Source organism: Coregonus lavaretus (genome assembly GCF_964263955.1).
Source record: "Coregonus lavaretus genome assembly, contig: SUPER_35_unloc_2, whole genome shotgun sequence".
Classification (NCBI taxonomy): domain Eukaryota; kingdom Metazoa; phylum Chordata; class Actinopteri; order Salmoniformes; family Salmonidae; genus Coregonus; species Coregonus lavaretus.
Window position 1 is genome coordinate 286,253 of NW_028167180.1, and position 22,021 is coordinate 308,273.

General features: G+C 41.3%; 2 protein-coding genes across 2 annotated transcripts in view; one reads left to right on the forward strand and one right to left on the reverse strand.

Annotated features, from left to right (window-relative positions):
• Nucleotides 1-22,021, reverse strand: part of LOC311110201 (uncharacterized protein) — a gene marked incomplete at both ends in the record, with an annotated part of 397,005 nt that overhangs the window by 42,716 nt on the left and 332,268 nt on the right. The window lies entirely within an intron of this gene.
• LOC311110134 (uncharacterized protein) lies at nt 12,914-20,765 on the forward strand (the record flags this gene model as incomplete). Its single annotated transcript, XM_084188698.1, has 7 exons — nt 12,914-12,998; nt 13,216-13,317; nt 13,422-13,634; nt 13,754-13,896; nt 14,223-14,326; nt 15,462-15,577; nt 20,761-20,765. The coding sequence occupies 7 exons, from the start codon at nt 12,914-12,916 to the stop codon at nt 20,763-20,765; spliced, it is 768 nt and encodes a 255-aa protein (XP_084044824.1).

Below are 22,021 nucleotides of genomic sequence, written 5' to 3' on the forward strand. Positions count from 1 at the left end.
ATGATGCTATAATGCTACTGATGATTTTGCTCTGCATCTCACTAGCAACATGTTGTATTATTTGTGTTGCACTGTAACGTGAATGAAGTATTGAGCCCATTTTTACACCATTCAGTTCCTGCAGCTCAATGAGGCTCTCATGGTCAGAAAAGGGTCGGTTCTTTTTGGCCAGATGGTAGGCTGTTCGAAACACAGCTTCAGTTTCCTTCATGTAGGACTCAGTCATAGTCTCCACTGCATTCTCAATGGCAGCTTCTTTCTGTTGCTCTGCCACCTTCACAGCCTGAGTGTGGGCCTTGGACAACGCATGTTTCCTCACCTTATTTCTCAAGATTGACAAACTTGTTGTTCTACTTCCCTGGCCAGACACTTGAATTTCAAAGTTCATCCATTCTCTTGAGAGCGATACACCTTGTCCTTGCTCCTTGTCGATCCCAATGGAGTTCACACTGCTACAGACCAGACATCCTGCGAAGCATAAACAAACAATGTAACTACTCCTGTATCCACAGCTGTACGTGTGCATGGTCCTTTACACACACACACACACACACACACACACACACACAAAGTTATCTGTGCCCACTGTTTCAGAAGTTACCCAAACTAGCAATCTACCTAAACTTACCCAATTTTTTGTTTTTGGATCCCAACCAGGGGTTCTTGGATTTGAAGTCTTCTGTTTGTTTAGCACTCCACAGGTCTGGCCAGTCATTATTGATGTCTACAGACAACAACAAAACTAATTATGCATCTCCCTGTCTCTCTCTCTCTCACACACTTACACACACACACACACACACACACACACACTACTGTGATCACAATAGTCATCAGCAAGACATGGGTCCCCCTCTTTACATTAACAATCTGCATAACCAAGTGGAAATATTTTCAGCAAGTGAAGCTGAAGCATACAGGAGATTAGTGAGTGAAATACTTGGGAGAGTTTATTTAACAAAAAAACAACAAATTTAACACAAAATGTTATATAACAGTAGCATTGTAAAAAACAAACATGGATACAGACAAAATAAATAGAAGGGCAATAAAATAAATAACATCACACAGAAATTCAAAATGAGGCTTAATCTGTCAAAATCACCTTTTGTTACAGTGTGAGGCTTCACTTTTCAATAAACTGGAGATGCAATTTACTGCCTGTGTGTTCTGACCTGGTGGTGGTAGACTGGATCCTTCTCTATGCTCACACTGACTTGCCTGGCTAGCTCCCGGTTGAGAGCTGCCAGGGCTGCTGGTTTTAGGGGTGGGGTCTGCCTGGGCCTGATCTGGGCCTGATTTGTGCCTCTTTACAAAAAAGTCTGCAATATCTCCCTTCCTTTTCATGGTTACCTGTCCCTATACAAAATAAGACAGCCTGATTAGACCTCAATATTGTTTTAGGCTGAATCTTAAACTATTTGTCCCCATTCTTGTGTTTTAACTTACTTAAAAATCAACTACCAGCTTAGCTACTATGCAATTAAACTAGATCATATAGGTTAGTTAGGGCTAAGTAACTTGGCTAATGTTATAATTTAGGGCTTAGTAACTTGGCTAACGTTATAATTTAGACCTTTACAATAATAAACAAGCTTCATAAACATTGAGATAATCAGTTTCATCAGTCTGGTATGAAATTCTTATGAACTGGGTTGATTAAACACTTACTGAAAACCAACAATGCCCCGGTTTCCCCACATTATCCCAATCTACGTAGCTAGCTTCATAACGTTAGCCGACTCGCACTAACTATTGGCGGCAACATCTCTTCTCCTCTAAATGTGCAGTCACTGGCAATTTGCCAGTAGTTTAAAATAATGATTCATTTGGAAACCACCTTAAAACTTACCTCAGAATGATGTCTTCCATCAACTGGGGTGGCACACCGCCGCTTGTGTCCTTTCTTCATCCGTTGTTTGGTCTGCTGCCGTTATCGTAGTCAAGTGGCACCGGCACCTGAGTTTTTTTTTTTTTTTTTTTCACTGGCACCTGAGGTATTAGCGATATTTTCCTCGGCATGACCCGCCCTACTCTGCCTCTGATTGGCTCATCAGTCCTCATGCCTAAAGTTAACCAATCTAATCAGTGAAAGCAGCGAGTACCAGCCAATTAGAGGCAGAGGAGGGTGGGTCATGGCTTCACTATCCCAGAGGAAGAAAATAGGCAATCTGACTCACAGATATTACTGAATGATGCGCATCAGGGGGGATTTAGAAGTGGGTATACGCAATGCTGACTGAAAAATAAGTAGGTATACGCCGTATACCAGCGTATACCCTGGACTACACCTCTGCTCCCTTACAGCTGCAAGATGTGTGACCTGTTGCCACAAGAAAAGGGCAACCAGTGAAGAACAACCACCATTGTAAATACAACCCATATTTATGTTTATTTATTTTCCCATTTGTACTTTAACTATTTGCACATTGTTACAACACTGTATATATACATAATATGACATTTGAAATGTCTTTATTCTTTTGAAACTTCTGAGTGTAATATTACTGTTAATATTTATTGTTTATTTCACTTTTGTTTACTATCTACTTCACTTGCTTTGGCAATGTTAACACACGTTTCCCATGCCACTAAAGCCCTTAAATTGAAATTGAATTGAAATTGAGAGAGAGAGAGAGAGAGAGAGAGAGAGAGAGAGAGAGAGAGAGAGAGAGAGAGAGAGAGAGAGAGAGAGAGAGAGAGAGAGAGAGAGAGAGAATGAAGGAGGAAGTTGTGTGCACTGTAGCCTACTGTGTGTGTTACATTATGTTGTCATGGTGATGTTAAACCACTTTCTCACAAATCCAGTTGAGTCTCCTGTTACATGGAAAATCATTCCATGCTTTTAGAGGACGCTGATCGTTGTTTATCTCAGCACAGTCCTCCCCAGTAGGACCTGCATTATCAGGCTGTGGGTCATACCAGTACCTACAGGGTTAAAAACAGTAAGATATCATGGATATCACGACGCCAGGACAGCGGAGTCACTCACCACCTTCCGGAGACATTTGAAACCCCACCTCTTTAAGGAATACCTGGGACCCCAACCCCCCCCTGGGACCCCAACCACCCCCCCCCCCTCCCCGGGACCCCAACCACCCCCCCCCCCCCCCCTGGGACCCCAACCACCCCCCTAAAAAATAAAAAAAAATAAAAAAAATAACATTGTAAAGTGGTTGTACTACTGGCTATAAGGTGAATGCACCTATTTGTAAGTCGCTCTGGATAAGAGCGTCTGCTAAATGACGTAAATGTAAATGTAATGGTTAATACCAGTACCTACAGGGTTAAAAACCATCAGATATCATGGTTAATACCAGTACCTACATGGTTAAATACCGTCAGATATCATGGTTAATACCAGTACCTACAGGGTTAAAAACTGTATATATATATAAAGGTTGAATGAACTGAATATTGGAGCCTTGTTGTCAGAGTAGTTATCTTCTCTTACTCTGTGGTCAGTGTTGTTCCATCCACCCATTTCCAGGTCCCCTCTGTCTCTCTGTCAGTCAGACCAATCCAGACTCTCTTGTTGAGATTGAAGAGAAACTCCTGTTGTTGAGAAAGATATCTATATATATACATGAAGCTCCAAAGGTATTGACACATTTGGTTGTTTTGGCTCTGTACTCCAGCACTTTGGATTTGACATGATAATGACTATGAGGTTAAAGTGCAGGCTGACAGCTTTCATTGTAGATCATTTTCATCCACATCGGGTGAACCGTTTAGAAATGACAGCCGTTCTTTTTACATAGTCCCCCCATTTTAGTGGACCAAATGTATTGGGATAAATTCAATTATATGTGAATTAAAGTAGTCAAAGTTTAGTATTTGGTACCATATTCTTAGCACGCAATGACCACATCAAGCTTGTGACTCTACAAACTTGTTGGATGCATTTGCTGTTTGTTTTGGTTGTGTTTCAGATGGTTATGTGCCCAATAGAAATGAATGGTAAAGAATGTCATTTTGGAGTCACTTCTATTGTAAATAACAATGGAATATGTTTCTAAAAACTTATACTTAATGTGGACGCTACCATGATGACAGATAGTGCTGAATGAATTGTGATTAATGATGAGTGAGAAAGTTAAAGATGCACAAATATCATACCCCCAAGACACGCTAACCTCTCCTGTTATTGTAATGGTGAGAGGTTATCAGGTCTTGAGGGTATGATATTTGTGAGTCTGTAACTTTAATACACATATAAGTGAATTTGTCCCAATACTTTTGGTCCACTAAAATGGGGGACTATGTACAAAAATGGCTGTCATTTCTGGAAGGTTCACCTGATATGGATGAAAATACCCTAAAATGAAATCAGTCTGCACTTTAACCTCATAGTCATTGTATCATTTCAAATCCAAAGTGCTGGAGTACAGAGCCAAAACAACCAAAAATGTGTCTCTCTTGGTGCTGGTCTCACCATCTCTCAGGGTGGCATAGATGGCCTCAGACATCTCCAACAACTTACTGTGTTTTCTGTCTATATTCAGGTTCTGGTCCTATCGTTGACCCTGTGTCTGTGTCTCTATCTGTCCCTGCTCTGAGTCTGTGACTAACTGTTTATGATGTTATACCCGGAATAAAAGGGAAATGTTAAAAGAGGAAGATGATTAAAGAGTAACAATTGTGGTTGAGGTTGGGACATTTTCTTCTCCTGTTCATCTTTATATCTAATTCCTGAGTACTACGGACTTACTTATATCAGGAGTCTACTGTACTGACCTCATGTTGTGTCTAATGTACTGACCTCATGTTGTATCTAATGTACTGACCTCATGTTGTGTCTAATGTACTGACCTCATGTTGTGTCTAATGTACTGACCTCATGTTGTGTCTAATGTATTGACCTCATGTTGTGTCTAATGTACTGACCTCATGTTGTATCTACTGTACTGACCTCATGTTGTGTCTAATGTACTGACCTCATGTTGTGTCTAATGTACTGACCTCATGTTGTGTCTAATGTACTGACCTCATGTTGTGTCTACTGTATTGACCTCATGTTGTGTCTAATGTACTGACCTCATGTTGTGTCTAATGTACTGACCTCATGTTGTGTCTAATGTACTGACCTCATGTTTTGTCTAATGTACCGACCTCATGTTGTGTCTAATGTACTGACCTCATGTTGTGTCTAATGTACTGACCTCATGTTGTGTCTAATGTACTGACCTCATGTTGTGTCTAATGTACTGACCTCATGTTGTGTCTAATGTACTGACCTCATGTTGTGTCTAATGTACTGACCTCATGTTGTGTCTAATGTACTGACCTCATGTTGTGTCTAATGTACTGACCTCATGTTGTGTCTAATGTACTGATTTTATGTTGTGTCTAATGTACTGACCTCATGTTGTGTCTAATGTACTGACCTCATGTTGTGTCTAATGTACTGACCTCATGTTGTGAGTAATGTACTGACCTCATGTTATGTCTAATGGTGTGTGAAATATAACTCTCAACACACAGGATGCTGATAAGAAGGAATTTATTCATATGCTCACACAAAAAATTGTGTGTGTGCGTGTGTATTTGTGTGTGTGCGTGTGTGTGTTTGTGTGTGAGATAGGGTGCCATTTGAGACGTACCCTTAATGTCATTATTCACATTCTATGTAGGCCAGGTGTACTGCATCTGTCCTAAAAACACAGACCACTTTTCATCCATGGATTTAAGGTCACCACAAGTACAACAGGACATCTGTAAAGAAAAAGGCTTCATTTTAAACTTCAATTATACATTTTTAATCTGTTCAGTTTCTGAATTAGTTAAAATTAGGTGAAGGTTAGGGTTAAGGTAAGGTCAGTTTTAGGTTTTGTCCTTAAAAACAGACAGTGTAGACAGCAATGTTCCCTCTAAACTGCGCGAGTGTGCGGCCACGCACTTCCTCGAGGACTGCCGCGCAGAATAATTACCATGCCGTGCAGAGATACAAGAGATTGAACTTCACTGAGTTCACCCCATTAGTTTGAACTATGTAGATCAACGTTTTTTCTGCAATACAATCAATATTATATCAGCCCCTTTTCAATGCAACAAACCAAAACATATCTAACTTTTCAAGATTGAGTCTGTGATTGTGTTGTAGGCAGAGCCAGAGCGCAACGGAGTATAATTCTATTGGCGGGAGTTGCCCAAGAGCGGTCTTTCAATTATCGACGAGTGAATATGTTTTTCAGATCAGTTCAGATTAGAACACAGAGCCGCGCGTGTGCACAGTGGTTGATATTCTTTGCTAGTTAGCGAGTTATTAGCCCAGGTATACATAAGTATAGGTCAGCAATGGGGAGTTACTGCTTCCTACAAGAGCACAAAACATGTAGGCTACATTTCAAGCCGTCTTTGAAAATCCAGTCAGGTACAACGGTTATGTCTTAATTAAAGGGGCAGTGTTGTATTTTGAGACAGGGTTGAATATGCAAATAAGCCAAATGGCAGAGGGGTAGCCTACACTGTGTAATTCTCTGTATGGTAATAATAATTACATATATTTTGTAAAGTGGTGTCTTGCATAATACAACACAATACAATGCAATTTATAGTAATGTATTTGACCCATGGTGTTACAGACCAAGTAAAAAATCATGAATTAATGTCAAGCTCTTCATAATGTAAAAACGTTTTTCAAAGTCTCATGCAATGTAGGCCTGAATAATCATATTTGAGATTGGGCCGTTGTTCTCCAGATATCTGCAGATGTCTGTAAATTGATACTGGAATACTTTGAAATAATAAACCTTTATAATCAAAGTACAGTGTAAGCGGACTTCTTATCATCACAGCATAGATCAGCATCGTTGTCTCGGACACCACCACATTAGCGAGTTATTAGCCCAGGTATACATAAGTATAGGTCAGCAATGGGGAGTTACTGCTTCCTACAAGAGCACAAAACATGTAGGCTACATTTCAAGCTGTCTTTGAAAATCCAGTCAGGTAAAACGCTTATGTCTTAATTAAACGGGCAGTGTTGTATTTTGAGACAGGCTTGAATATGCAAATAAGCCAAATGGCAGAGGGGTAGCCTACACTGTCTAAGTCTCTGTATGGTAATAATAATTAAATATATTTTGTAAAGTGGTGTCTTGCAATTAATGTCAAGCCATTCATAATGTAAAAACGTTTTTAAAAGTCTCATGCAATGTAAGCCTGCATTGAACACCACCTATAGGCTACTGTAGGCTATATCATAGAAATCAAATGTTTTTTCATTGTGAACATATTATGGGATGTGCTCCATTGGTTTTGTTGGTAGGCCTACATAATACTCAAATAGCCACAATAGCCTATTGGCTCCTGTCTAAAACTGTAAGGGTACAGCCTCAGTGTTCACTGTAAACGCACGGCGGAAGTTTCCGCTCACTATACCTAAAATTTGCTCAGTGCCCCAAATTGTTAGAGGTAACATTGCTAGACAGTCTGCTAAAAGTGGACAGATTATCTTGGATGTGCTTTGCAAGTTCCTTAATGTCTAACAGAGGAGGAAGTTAGTTACACAGATAACAACATTAATCTGAATTTAGGACCTTGTAGTGAAAGTCTGATATAGTGTAATGATTAGATAACAATACACTCACAGACTAGTCTCAGGGAGATGTTGAGAGTGACTTGTAGAACACACAGCATCCCAAATCTCACAGCACCCATCCTGTAGAGTCTTCTCCCTGAATCATCAGGTCCTGAGGAGACACACACTGATGTGAGAACACACACACACCCACTCACACACATAAACACACACACACACACACACCTTGGAATGGCCTAGTCAAAGCCCAGACCTCAGTCCAATTGAGAATCTTAAAGATTGCTGTACACCAGCGGAACCCATCCAACTTGAAGGAGGTGGAGCAGTTTTGCCTTGAAGAATGGGCAAAAATGGCTAGATGTGCCAAGCTTATAGAGACATACACCAAGAGACTTGCAGATGTAATTGCTGCAAAAGGTGGCTCTACAAAGTATTGACTTTGGGGGGTGAATAGTTATGCACGCTCAAGTTTTCAGTTTGTTTCACACAAAAAAATATTTTGCATCTTTAAAGTGGTAGGCATGTTGTGTAAATCAAATGATACAACCCCCCCCCCCCCAAAAAAAAATCATTTTTAATTCCAGGTTGTAAGGCAACAAAATAGGAAAAATGCCAAGGGGGGGAATACTTTCGCAAGCCACTGTATGAGTTAAAAAATGTACACTGAGTGTACAAACAATTATGAACACCTGCACCTTCCCTGACATATACTGACTAGTTGAATCCAGGTGAATGCTATTATCTCTTAGTGATGTAATCTGTTCAATCCACTTCAATCAGTGTAGATGAAGGGGAGGAGAAAAGTTAAAGAAGGATTTTGAAGACTTGAGACAATTGATTGTGTATGTGTGCCATTCAGAGGGTAAATGGGCAAGACAAAATATTTAAACCTTTGAAGGGGGTATGGTAGTAGGTGCCAGGCTCACCGGTTTGTGCCAAGAACTGCAACGCTGCTGGGTTTTTCACGCTCAACAGTGTGTATCAAGAATGGCCCACCACCCAAACGACATCCAGCCAACTTGACACAACTGTTGGAAGCATTGGAGTCAACATGGGCCGGCATCCCTGTGGAACACTTTCAACACCTTGTAGAGTCCACACCTCAATGAATTGAGGCTGTCCTGAGGGCAAAAGGGGTGTGGGTGGTGCAACTCAATATTAGGAAGGTGTCCTTAATGTTTTGTATTCTCAGTGTTCTTACATAATTTTTACAGAATTGTACCGGGCTGCCTTCAGACAAGGCTTGTGAGGCTTGTGGGAGACACAGAGCAAATCAACCAACATGTACGTGCTCATGAGAGTCATCTTTCCAAAGAGGTGTAGACCGAACCGTTCGGACGCTACTGATGTTTTCGTGAGAAGACCGATTTTCGGATTGTCTCACGGTCTGACAAACGGCAGATGCGGAAGGGCGACATCGGCGGGTGCAGTGGATTGAGATGCAGCCCATGCAAAACTCATATCTTGTTACCTTCCTCTTTGTGGTGACAGGTTGGATCATAAATAACCTTCCAAAAACATTCAAAATAGGAAGAAAGATGACATGGAACAGAATGAACAAGGAATGGAGAGGACATCACAAACAACTGTCTGGTCTACAAGCCTGCGTCCCTAAGTACACCCTATTTCCCTATGTAGTGCACTATATAGAGAATATGGTGCCATTTGGGACACATATCAAGTCTCCTTCTTATTGGTGGATAGAGCCTTGAAACATCCTGTCACCTGCTGTGGGCCACAGACAGAGAACAGAGAGGGAGCGGGTGGAGACCCCATTAGACACCATGCATGAGTGAGTGGGTATGTAGCAGGCAGGTCCACTGGTGCATGGAGCATTGTGTTACCATTGGTCACCTACACGTTGTCCCTTGTACAGTGAAGATTGGGAGTCACTCTCACCTATCATTAGCATCGTTTTTTTAGTGTGTGTGTGAGTGCCCTCTCAGTACTGTTCTGCCCTCTGTGTGTGTCCAGGTCACACTGTTTTAAGTATCCAATCACATACAATCAGGAAGCTGGTAGACCTTGTTAAAGGACATTGTTCCTTCATTTATTAATATGTGACTTTGTTATTCTTATTATTAAAGTGATAAGCATAGGTTAATAATTGGTCCCACTTTTTTTTTGTACGAAGCATAAGCCTATGGCAAATCACATGACATGTTTGTAATAAAATAATGAAGAGTCATTTTCCAGAGTACAGTATGTCTACATCCTCTCCTCTAAATCTAAACACAACTATTATTTGTTTTTTCTCTCTTCCTCATTCTCGTAATGTTCTTCTTCCTCCTCTATGTCTCTTTGACACTAAGGCTCTATCTCAATTAGTCTTTCCTAGATTCCTCTCCTCCTATCTCCTATCCTCCTATCTCCTCTCCTCCTATCGCCTCTCCTCCCATCTCCTCTCCTCTCCTCCCATCTCTTCTCTTCCCATCTCCTCTCCTCTCCTCCTATCTCCTCTCCTCCTATCTCCTCTCCTTTCCTCTCCTCTCCTCCTATCTCCTCTCCTCTCATCCTATCTCCTCTCCTCTCGTCCTATCTCCTCTCCTCCTATCTCCTCTCTTCATATCTCCTCTCCTCCTATCTCCTCTCCTTTCCTCTCCTCTCCTCATCTCCTCTCCTGCTATCTCCTCTCCTCTCCTCCTATCTCCTCTCCTCCTATGTCCTCTCCTCGTATATCCTCTCCTCTCCTCCTATCTCCTCTCCTCTCATTCTATCTCCTCTCCTCTTGTCCTATCTCATCTCATCCTATCTCCTCTCCTCCTATCTCCTCTCTTTTCCTCTCCTCTCCTTCTATCTCCATTCGTCCTATCCTCCTTCTCAACCCTATTAGAGGATAAGGTCCAAGGTCCCTCCCCTAGGATTGTATTCTTCAATGTGTTTTGAGAAGGAGGGGAGGAGAGAGGACGTGAGAAAGAACCAAGGAAAGATGAATTGAGAAAGAGCCCGTAGGCAAGTCTGTAATACCACTATTTCAACTCTATGGTGAGTTCATCTCTCACTTTAACCACTAGGTGGAATCATCACTTAACCATTCAGTACTGTATCCCACCATCAACACAATAACTACGAGAGAGAGAGAGAGAGAGAGAACATTGTTACAGTAGGCAACTGTTAAACAATTATCGCACAGATCCAGTTATGTTTTTTGAAATAATTGTCACCATTCCATGTCTTTACAGAGTAATCTTGTCCATAGTATATATCAACAGAGAACTCCTGCCCAGAGAACTGACCACCATTATCAGGCTGTCCTGCCCCCCAGTACCTAAACAACACAGAGAACCAGACAGTCAGACACTGTGGTACAAACATCCTCCTCAATTATAGACATAGTCCTATGTTTTTTCAGCTTTAAAGCCACACTCTGTAAGATGTAGATACCATCATCAAGAGTGGGTCATCAACAATGATTACTATTTGTTAGTTAATGACATTTACATATGAAAATACCTTATTTACATAAATAGGTAAATAGGCCTAGCAACCAGCACTTCTTACAACTAGTTGACAAGCAATGAACATATATACACAAATTCACAGTTGACAGAAAGGCCTATGATCGAACACAGGGCAGCCCCAGACACACTGCAAAATATACAGATGTAGGATCTTAATTTGAGCCAGTTTGCTATAACAGGAAAATAGTCCTGCAGCAACAGGAAATTACAATTTCAAGTCCTTAATTTCAACGTGGAAATTACAAACTTTAGAAACCTTTTTAAACCTTGAATACACTAAAAGTTTGCATTTCCTGCTGTTCAGGAAAATTCTCAGCATTAAAAGAGTGATCAAAATAAGATCCTACATCTGTGAGTGGCGCAGCAATACAACAATAAGTGTGTTTGTAGGTTTGAGAGAGAGAGAGAGAGAAAGAGAGAGAGAGACAGAGAGAGAGAGACAGAGAGAGAGAGACAGAGAGAGAGAGAGAGAGAGAGACAGAGAGAGAGAGACAGAGAGAGAGAGAGAGACAGAGAGAGAGAGAGAGAGAGAGAGAGAGAGAGAGAGAGAGAGAGAGAGAGAGAGAGAGAGAGAGAGAGAGAGAGAGAGAGAGAGAGCAAGAGAGAGAGAGACAGAGAAAGAGAGAAAGAGAGAGAGAGAGAGATAGACAGAGAGAGAGACAGAGAGACAGACAAAGAGAGAAAGCGAGAGAGAGAGAGAGGGAGAGAGAAAGGGAGGAAGTTGTGTGCACTGTAGGCTACTGTATTATTACAGTATGTTGTCATGGTGATGTTAAACCACTTTCTCACAAATCCAGTTGAGTTTGCTGTCACATGACATGTCATTCCATGCCTTTAGAGAACGCGTATCTTTGTATATCTCAGCACGGTCCTCATCCCCAGTAGGACCTGCATTATCAGGCAGTTTGTCAAACCAGAACCTACAGGGTTAAAAACAGTCAGATATCATGGTTGATACCAGTACCTACAGGATTAAAACCCATCTGATAGCATGGTTAATACCAGTACCTAGAGGGTTAAAAACAGTCAGATATCATGGTTAATACAAGTACCTACAGGGTTAAAAACAGTCAGATATCATGGTTAATACCAGTACCTACAGGGTTAAAAACAGTCAGATATCATGGTTAATACAAGTACCTACAGGGTTAAAAACAGTCAGATATCATGGTCAATACCAGTACCTACAGGGTTAAAAGCAGTCAGATATCATGGTTAATACCACTACCTACAGGGTTAAATACTGTCAGATATCATGGTTAATAAAAATTAGCCACATATGCAGGCACTCAAGCATCCACACACACTCACACACACACACATCACATACACACACACGTAGAGTTCCCCTTTTAAACCACTGTTAAAGATGCAGACATATATTTCCCCCACCACCTCTGAAGAACTCCTCACGCTGATGTCACACACAGACAGCATACATAGAAAAACAGGTCCCTATATGGCCATCGATGGCCAGTCACAGAGTACAAGCCATAACGTGACCTCCTCATGAAGGCTGGGATGTCAAAGCCTCAGTAATGCTCTAAGATCTATGTCCAATTTTTTATCTGCTAAAATAGATGATCACTTCAATTATATCTTGAATAATTTAAAACGGATGAGAAACAACCATGTTTAGATTAGAAACTAAGGCTGGTGCAAGTCACGTGGTAGCCAGTGTTGTGTTGATTGGACAGTTCCCCCTTCACTGTGGTTGACAGTTTTAAAAATAGTGTCACTACCATAAGTCACACAGACACCGATCAGTCCAGGGAGAAGACACAGGCACAGACGTACATTAGAGCTGAGGTTAGAAGTAGAAGTTACTGTATTTGACCACAAGTGTGTTAAGATGTCAGAGGGAGACTATGAAAACTCAGACGAATTCGTAGACTATGAGCCTGATGCAATGAATAACACGGACATTGATGACCAATTATATGGCAACGTAAAAGCGTTCAAGCCCAGTCCAAGAGATGGAGTTGTTGCTTCAGGTAAGATTGCACGCACGCACACACACACACACACACACACACACACACACACACCACACACACACACACACACACACACACACACACACACACACAAATTAAACACACACATTAAAGGTGAGATTACCCTGTAGTACTATATCTTTATTTGTCCCAATCCTGGATGATACAGTAAAACATATTACCAAAGTTCTTACTTTAATCATTTGTGATTCAGTTCATGTTCAGTGGTGGAAGAGACCCTCTGGAGTTGCTGCAGTGTGTCTGGGGCTGCTGTGTGTTCTCCTACTGGCTGGGATCATAGGCCTGTCTGTCTACTGTAAGTTTAGAATGTTGTCAATGAGACTTAAGTAGCCTACTTAATCATACATAATCATCAATGGTGTGGTAGTTACATGTTTGATTAACTTTTCCCTTTTACAGATGGAGTCAATGGTCATCATGACTCAACAGAGAGAGACCAGCTACAGACCAGTTACAACAACCTGACTAAAGAGAGAGACCAGTTACAGACCAGTTACAACAACCTGACTAAAGAGAGAGACCAGTTACAGACCAGTTACAACAGCCTGACTAAAGAGAGAGACCAGCTACAGACTGAGAGAGAGATTCTTAACAGGAGGCTTACCAATCTCAGTGAGTAAACCTACAGTAATACATTATCATTAATCCCACACACTTTATAGTGTGTCTGTATTCTTTCATTAAGTGTCCAGTGTGATAAGTTGAAGGAAATTCATGTTTTCATCTTGTAGAACAAACCTGTCCTGAAGGCTGGCAGAAGTTTGAATCCAGTTGGTACTTCCTGTCTACTGAGACTAAAATCTGGAAGGAGAGCAGAAATGACTGTCTGGAGAGAGGAGCAGACCTGGTGATCATAAACACAGATAAGGAACAGGTGAGAGAGAGAGAGAGAGAGAGAGAGAGAGAGAGAGAGAGAGAGAGAGAGAGAGAGAGAGAGAGAGAGAGAGAGATTGAGAGAGAGAGAGAGAGAGAGAGAGAGAGAGAGAGAGAGAGAGCAGAGAGAGAGAGAGAGAGAGAGAGAGAGAGAGAGAGAGAGAGAGAGAGAGAGAGAGAGAGAGAGAGAGAGAGAGAGAGAGAGAGAGACAGAGAGAGAGAGAGAGCGAGAGAGAGAGAGAGAGAGAGAGAGAGAGAGAGAGATGGGTGTACAGATGGTAGATATGATCAAACAAATAGGTATATCTTTATCTTTCTCAACAACAGACATTTCTCTTCAACCTCAACAACACAGTCTGGATTGGTCTGACTGACTCTGTTACTGAGGGGACCTGGAAATGGGTGGACGGCACCCCACTGACCACCCCAAGGTAAGAGATTACTGCTCTAATAACACTGACCACAGTGGAAGGAGTAGGACAGATTCTCTGTGTTATTCATACTCTAGGTCCTCCATACTCAACTGGTGGACCAACACTGACCACAGAATAAGAGATGAAAGCTACTCTGACAATAAGGCTACAATGTTCAGTTCATTCAACCTTCATCTATACAGGTTATTGTCATTGATGGCAGCACTCAACAAAGTTGAATTTAAGCTGAAACATTTCTGTATATTATTTAGAACTGTGATGTTCTAACTGTGATATCTGACTGTTTTTACCCCTGTAGGTACTTGTATTAACCGTGATATCTGACTGTTTTTAACCCTGTAGGTACTGGTATTAACCATGATATCTGACTGTTTTTAACCCTGTAGGTACTGGTATTAACCATGATATCTGACTGTTTTTAACCCTGTAGGTACTGGTATTAACCATGATATCTGACTGTTTTTAACCCTGTAGGTACTGGTACTAACCATGATATCTGACTGTTTTTAACCCTGTAGGTACTGGTATTAACCATGATATCTGACTGTTTTTAACCCTGTAGGTACTGGTATTAACCATGATATCTGACTGTTTTTAACCCTGTAGGTACTGGTATTAACCATGATATCTGACTGTTTTTAACCCTGTAGGTACTGGTATTAACCATGATATCTGACTGTTTTTAACCCTGTAGGTACTGGTATTAACCATGATATCTGACTGTTTTTAACCCTGTAGGTACTGGTATTAACCATGATATCTGACGGTATTTAACCCTTTAGGTACTGGTATTAACATTATATCTGACTGTTTTTAACCTTGTAAGTACTGGTATTAACCATGATATCTGACTGTTTTTAACCCTGTAGGTACTGGTATTAACCATGATATCTGACGGTATTTAACCCTTTAGGTACTGGTATTAACATTATATCTGACTGTTTTTAACCCTGTAGGTACTGGTATTAACCATGATATCTGACTGTATTTAACCCTGTAGGTACTGGTATTAACCATGATATCTGACTGTTTTTAACCCTGTAGGTACTGGTATTAACCATGATATCTGACTGTATTTAACCCTGTAGGTACTGGTATTAACCATGATATCTGACGGTATTTAACCCTTTAGGTACTGGTATAAACCACAGCCTGATAATGGTGGTGGCAATCCAGAATATGGTGAGGAGGACTGTGCTGAGATACACAAAGATCAGCGTCCTCTAAAGGCATGGAATGACTTCCCATGTGACAGGAAACTCAACTGGATTTGTGATAAAATGGTTTAACGTCACCATGACAACATACTGTATCACATACTGTAGCCTACAGGGCATACAACTTCCCTCTTCATTCTCTCTCTCTCTCTCTCTCTCTCTCTCTCTCTCTCTCTCTCTCTCTCTCTCTCTCTCTCTCTCTTTCCCTCCTTCTCTCTCTCTCTTGTCGGTGTGCATGCTGGGAGTGAGTCGTGAAGCACGAGTGGTTGTGAGAGTGACTGGAATTATTTTCACTCTGTTGGGTTTCGGTGTGTATATACAGTATATAAATTGATTAGTTTAGTTGTTTTAAGGTTATCTTGTCTGTGGTGTTCTATTTTCTCATAACTGGATCTGGATGTGATGAATAGCTTAGAAGGAATGCATTGGTGATTAAACATAGAAGGTTTGTACTGTACTGATATACATTATTTCACCTAACAAGCTGTGATTAAGATACTTCACTCATGACCTCTGACTGCTGTTAAGCTCTTTCCTAGCCTGAGTCCCAGATCTGTTTGTACTGTCTTGCTAACTCCTATATTGCTGTCACGCCAAACAATGACAGCACAAACATATCTGGCACTCAGGCTACAGTTGAAGTCGGAAGTTTACATACACCTTAGCCAAGTTAGGATCCCCACTTTATTGTAAGAATGTGAAATGTCAGAATAATAGTAGAGAGAATGATTTATTTCAGCTTTTATTTCTTTCATCACATTCCCAGTGGGTCAGAAGTTTACATACACTCAATTAGTATTTGGTAGCGTTGCCTTTAAATTGTTTGACTTGGGTCAAATGTTTTGGGTAGCCTTCCACAAGCTTCCCACAATAAGTTGGGTGAATTTTGGCCCATTCCTCCTGACAGAGCTGGTGTAACTGAGTCAGGTTTGTAGGCCTCCTTGCTCACACACGCTTTTTCAGTTCTGCCCACACATTTTCTATAGGATTGAGGTCAGGGCTTTGTGATGGCCACTCCAATACCTTGACTTTTTTGTCCTTAAGCCATTTTGCCACAACTTCAAGTATGCTTGGGGTCATTGTTCAATTGGAAGACCCATTTGCGACCAAGCATTAACTTCCTGACTGATGTCTTGAGATGTTGCTTCAATATATCCACATAATTTTCCTTCCTCATAATGCCATCTATTTTGTGAAGTGCACCAGTCCCTCCTGCAACAAAGCACCCTCACAGCATGATGTTGCCACCCCCGTGCTTCACGGTTGGGATGGTGTTCTTTGGCTTGCAAGCACCCCCTTTTTCCTCCAAACATAACGATGGTCATTATGGCCAAACAGTTCTATTTTTGTTTCATCAGACCAGAGGACATTTCTCCAAAAAGTACAAACTTTAATAATAATAATATTAATAATAATAATAATAATACATATTTGTCCCCATGTGCAGTTGCAAACCGTAGTCTGGCTTTTTTATGGCGGATCCTGATGACTGGTATCATTCCATATTTACCAAATGTGATATATTTTATTAAATATTTTAATGGACAATTAAGATGTTCTATTTCATTCTATTGAAATTATGATACTTGGTTCTGCAACAATATTTTAAAATTAAACCTATTACTGAGAAATATCTAGAAATCATCCAGTGACATCACTACCAGTCACACAACCTGAGAGACTGTGACCATGACAACTGATCACACGGTGCAGTGGTTGACTTGGGGTCGAGGGGAGCATCAGAAAGACAGAAAGGCGGAGCGTCAACTCTTTCTCAGCAGCATCACTTTTAGATGAATTGGGCCTGTGGGGATCCAAGGTAGAGTTGTGTACATTCTCATGCGTGTGTGTGTGTTTTTGTGTGTGTGTGTGTGTGTGTGTGTGTGTGTGTGTGTGTGTGTGTGTGTGTGTGTGTACCGTTCATGGAATGGTATCAAACACATCAAACAAATGGAAACCACATGTTTGTCTCTGTTCCATGAATTCCATTCCAACCATTACAATGAGCCTGTCCTACTATAGCTCCTCCCACCGGCCGCCACTGATGTGCAGACATGAAGGTCTTTATGACTTTGTGGACATATGTAGTACTCCCCCGATTGCTCAATTTGGCTGGGCTGCCAGCTCTAGGAAGACTCTTGGGGGTTCCAAACTTCTTCCATTTAAGAATGATGGAGGCCACTGTGTTCTTGGGGACCTTCAATGCTGCAGAATGTTTTTCTACCCTTCCCCAGATCTGTGTCTCGACACAATCCTATTTCGGATTTCTATAGACAATTCCTTCGAGCTCACAGCTTAGTCTTTGCTCTGACATGAACTCTCAACTGTGGGACCTTATATAGACAGGTGTGTGCCTTTCCAAATCATGTCCAATAAGCTGAGTTTACCACCAGTGGACTCCGATCAAGTTGTAGATACATCTCAAGGATGATCAATGGAAACAGGATGCACCTGAGCTCAATTTCAAGTCTCATAGCAAAGGGTCTTACTAATTATGTAGATAAGGTATTTCTGTTTTTTATTTTTAATACATTTGCAAAGATTTCTAAAAACCTGTTTTTGCTTTGTCATTATGGGGTAATGTGTGTAGATTGATGAAACAAATATACTATTTAATCAATTTTAGAATAAGGCTGTAACATAACACAATGTGGAAAAAGTGAAGGGGTCTGAATACTTTCCGAATGCACTGAACATGTAAAAATAAATAATAAATATTTCCTGATCTTTCTTATATCTCTCAGATATAGGACAGACACTTCAGAACAAACTTCCTTTAAAATTTGAAATCAAAAAGCAAAATGATTATCGGTACGACCTTCTTAAAACAATTCCATATAGCTTAGTACTGGTGTGAGGAACATGGTGTAAACTCCCTCCAGCCATGCTTGTCCTCTAACTCTTCATTGGAGCGGGCTGAAAGAAAGAAAAGAGAAGCTCCTAGAATGCATCCCAAATGGCACCCTATTTATTATATAGTGCAGTCATTTGGACCAAAGCATTATGTGCCCTGGTCAAAAGTAGTGCACTTTAAAGAGGTAGGGTTCCATTTGGGACACAGACCTGATTGTGGTGTATCCATTGTATACCATGTTCAGTGGCTTACACAAGGCCAAGGGCACCAGTTAACGTAGTTACTCAGTTCTCTGTGGACGATGTCGACATTCTTTCTTGTGTGTGCCAACAATATTGACAAACTACTGGTCCCACAAGCTATGCAGCGTCAAGTCTCATTTGAATTGTGATCCTTGCTTTGTGAGAGCAGAACTATAGTGTGATAATGAAATACATTTATCTGCATCACAAATGGCACCCTATTCCCTGTAGTACACTACTTTGACCAGAGCCCTATGGACGATGGTCAAACGTAGTGCACTAATAGAGTGTCATTTGTGACACATCCTCACTCAAACAAAGCCATCCTCAGGGAGATGTTGAGAGTGACTTGTAGAACACACAGCACCCAGCCTGTAGAGTATTGATCTTCCATCTGCAGAGGAACACACACACATACAAACACACACACACACAAACACACACACCTTACATCCCACCGTACCTTCTCCGCTATGCAATCCGGTTTCCGAGCTGGTCATGTGTGCACTTCAGCCACGCTCAAGGTCCTAAACGATATTATAACCGCGATCGATAATAGACAGTACTGTGCAGCCGTTTTCATTGACCTGGCCAAGGCTTTCGACTCTGTCAACCACCGCATTCTTATTGGCAGACTAAATAGCCTTGGTTTCTCAAATGACTGCCTCGCCTGGTTCACCAACTACTTCTCAGATAGAGTTCAATGTGTCAAATCGGATGGCCTGTTGTCTGGACCTATGGCAGTCTCTATGGGGGTGCCACAGGGTTCAATTCTTGGGCCGACTCTTTTCTCTGTGTATATCAATGACGTCGCTCTTGCTGCTGGTGACTCTCAGATCCACCTCTATGCAGACGACACCATTTTGTATACATCTGGCCCTTCATTGGACACTGTGTTAACAAACCTCCAAATGAGCTTCAATGCCATACAACACTCCTTCAGTAGCCTCCAACTGCTCTTAAACACTAGTAAAACTAAATGCATGCTCTTCAACCGAACGCTGCTTGCACCCGCCCACCCGACTAGAATCACTACTCTCGACGGGTCTGACCTAGAGTATGTGGACAACTACAAATATCTATGTGTCTGGTTAGACTGTAAACTCTCCTTCCAGACTCACATTAAGAATCTCCAATCCAAAGTTAAATCCAGAATCGGTTTCCTATTTCGCAACAAAGCCTCCTTCACTCATGCTGCCAAACATGCCCTCGTAAAACTGACTATCCTACCGATCCTTGACTTCGGCGATGTCATTTACAAAATAGCCTCCAACACTCTACTCAGCAAATTGGATGTAGTCTATCACAGTGCCATCAGTTTTGTCTCCAAAGCCCCATATACTACCCACCACTGTGACCTGGACGCTCTTGTTGGCTGGTCCTCACTACATATTCGTCGCCAAACCCACTGGCTCCAGGCCATCTATAAATCACTGCTAGGCAAATCCCTGCCTTATCTTAGCTCATTGGTCACCATAGCAACACCCACCCGTAGTCTGCGCTCCAGCAGGTATATCTCACTGGTCATCCCCAAAGCCAACACCTCCTTTGGCCGCCATTCCTTCCAGTTCTCTGCTGCCAATGACTGGAACAAATTGCAAAAATCTCTGAAGCTGGAAACACTTATCTCCCTCACTAACTTTAAGCATCAGTTGTCAGAGCACCTTACCGATCACTGCACCTGTACACAGCCCATCTGAAATTAGCCCGCCCAACTACCTCATCCCTATATTGTTATTTATTTTGCTCATTTGTACCCCAGTATCTCTATTTGCACATCATCTCTTGCACATCTATCATTCCAGTGTTAATACTAATTGTAATTATTTTGCACAATAGCCTATTTATTGCCTTACCTCCATAACTTGCTACATTTGCACACACTGTATATATATGTATTTCTGTTGTATTTTTTACTTTGTTTTGTTTTACCCCATATGTAACTCTGTGTTGTTGTTTTTATCGCACTGCTTTGCTTTATCTTGGCCTGGCTCAGCATAGATTACCTTTGACATCTTTAACAATGCCTGGGTCTTTCTTTGATGTAGCTCTATTATACATTAATTCTCTGCTTCTAGTGATATCTCTGTCTCTGAGTCATCTGTGTTTCTCTGTCAGTGTGACTGCTGTAGGTGTTAACTCTAGGGAAGTATCAACAAAATTACATGGGTAGTTGTGGCTATGCTAATACAAAAAATAGAACAAGTTTACATACTTGTGTACGTACTTGTGTGCATGTGTGAAACCATTTTCTGTGGCACAATATAAATCATTCCATGTCTCTACATGGTCATCTTGTCCAGAGTATATCTCAACACAGTCCTCCTGCCCAGGGAAGCTGCATACTGGATCCTATTCCTACTAAACTGCTGAAGGAGCTGCTTCCTGTGCTTGGCCCTCCTATGTTGAACATAATAAACAGCTCTCTATCCACCGGATGTGTACCAAACTCACTAAAAGTGGCAGTGATAAAGCCTCTCTTGAAAAAGCCAAACCTTGACCCGGAAAATATAAAAAACTATCGGCCTATATCGAATCTTCCATTCCTCTCAAAAATTTTAGAAAAAGCTGTTGCGCAGCAACTCACTGCCTTTCTGAAGACAAACAATGTATACGAAATGCTTCAGTCTGGTTTTAGACCCCATCATAGCACTGAGACTGCACTTGTGAAGGTGGTAAATGACCTTTTAATGGCATCAGACCGAGGCTCTGCATCTGTCCTCGTGCTACTAGACCTTAGTGCTGCCTTTGACACCATCGATCACCACATTCTTTTGGAGAGACTGGAAACCCAAATTGGTCTACACGGACAAGTTCTGGCCTGGTTTAGATCCTACCTGTCGGAAAGATATCAGTTTGTCTCTGTGAATGGTCTGTCCTCCGACAAATCAACTGTACATTTCGGTGTTCCTCAAGGTTCCGTTTTAGGACCACTATTGTTTTCACTATATATTTTACCTCTTGGGGATGTTATTCGAAAACATAATGTTAACTTTCACTGCTATGCGGATGACACACAGCTGTACATTTCAATGAAGCATGGTGAAGCCCCAAAATTGCCCTCGCTAGAAGCCTGTGTTTCAGACATAAGAAAGTGGATGGCAAAAAACTTTTTACTTTTAAACTCGGACAAAACAGAGATGCTTGTTCTAGGTCCCAAGAAACAAAGAGATCTTCTGTTAAATCTGACAATTCATCTTGATGGTTGTAAAGTCGTCTCAAATAAAACTGTGAAGGACCTAGGCGTTACTCTTGACCCTGATCTCTCTTTTGACGAACATATCAAGACTGTTTCAAGGACAGCTTTTTTCCATCTACGTAACATTGCAAAAATCAGAAATTTTCTGTCCAAAAATGATGCAGAAAAATTAATCCATGC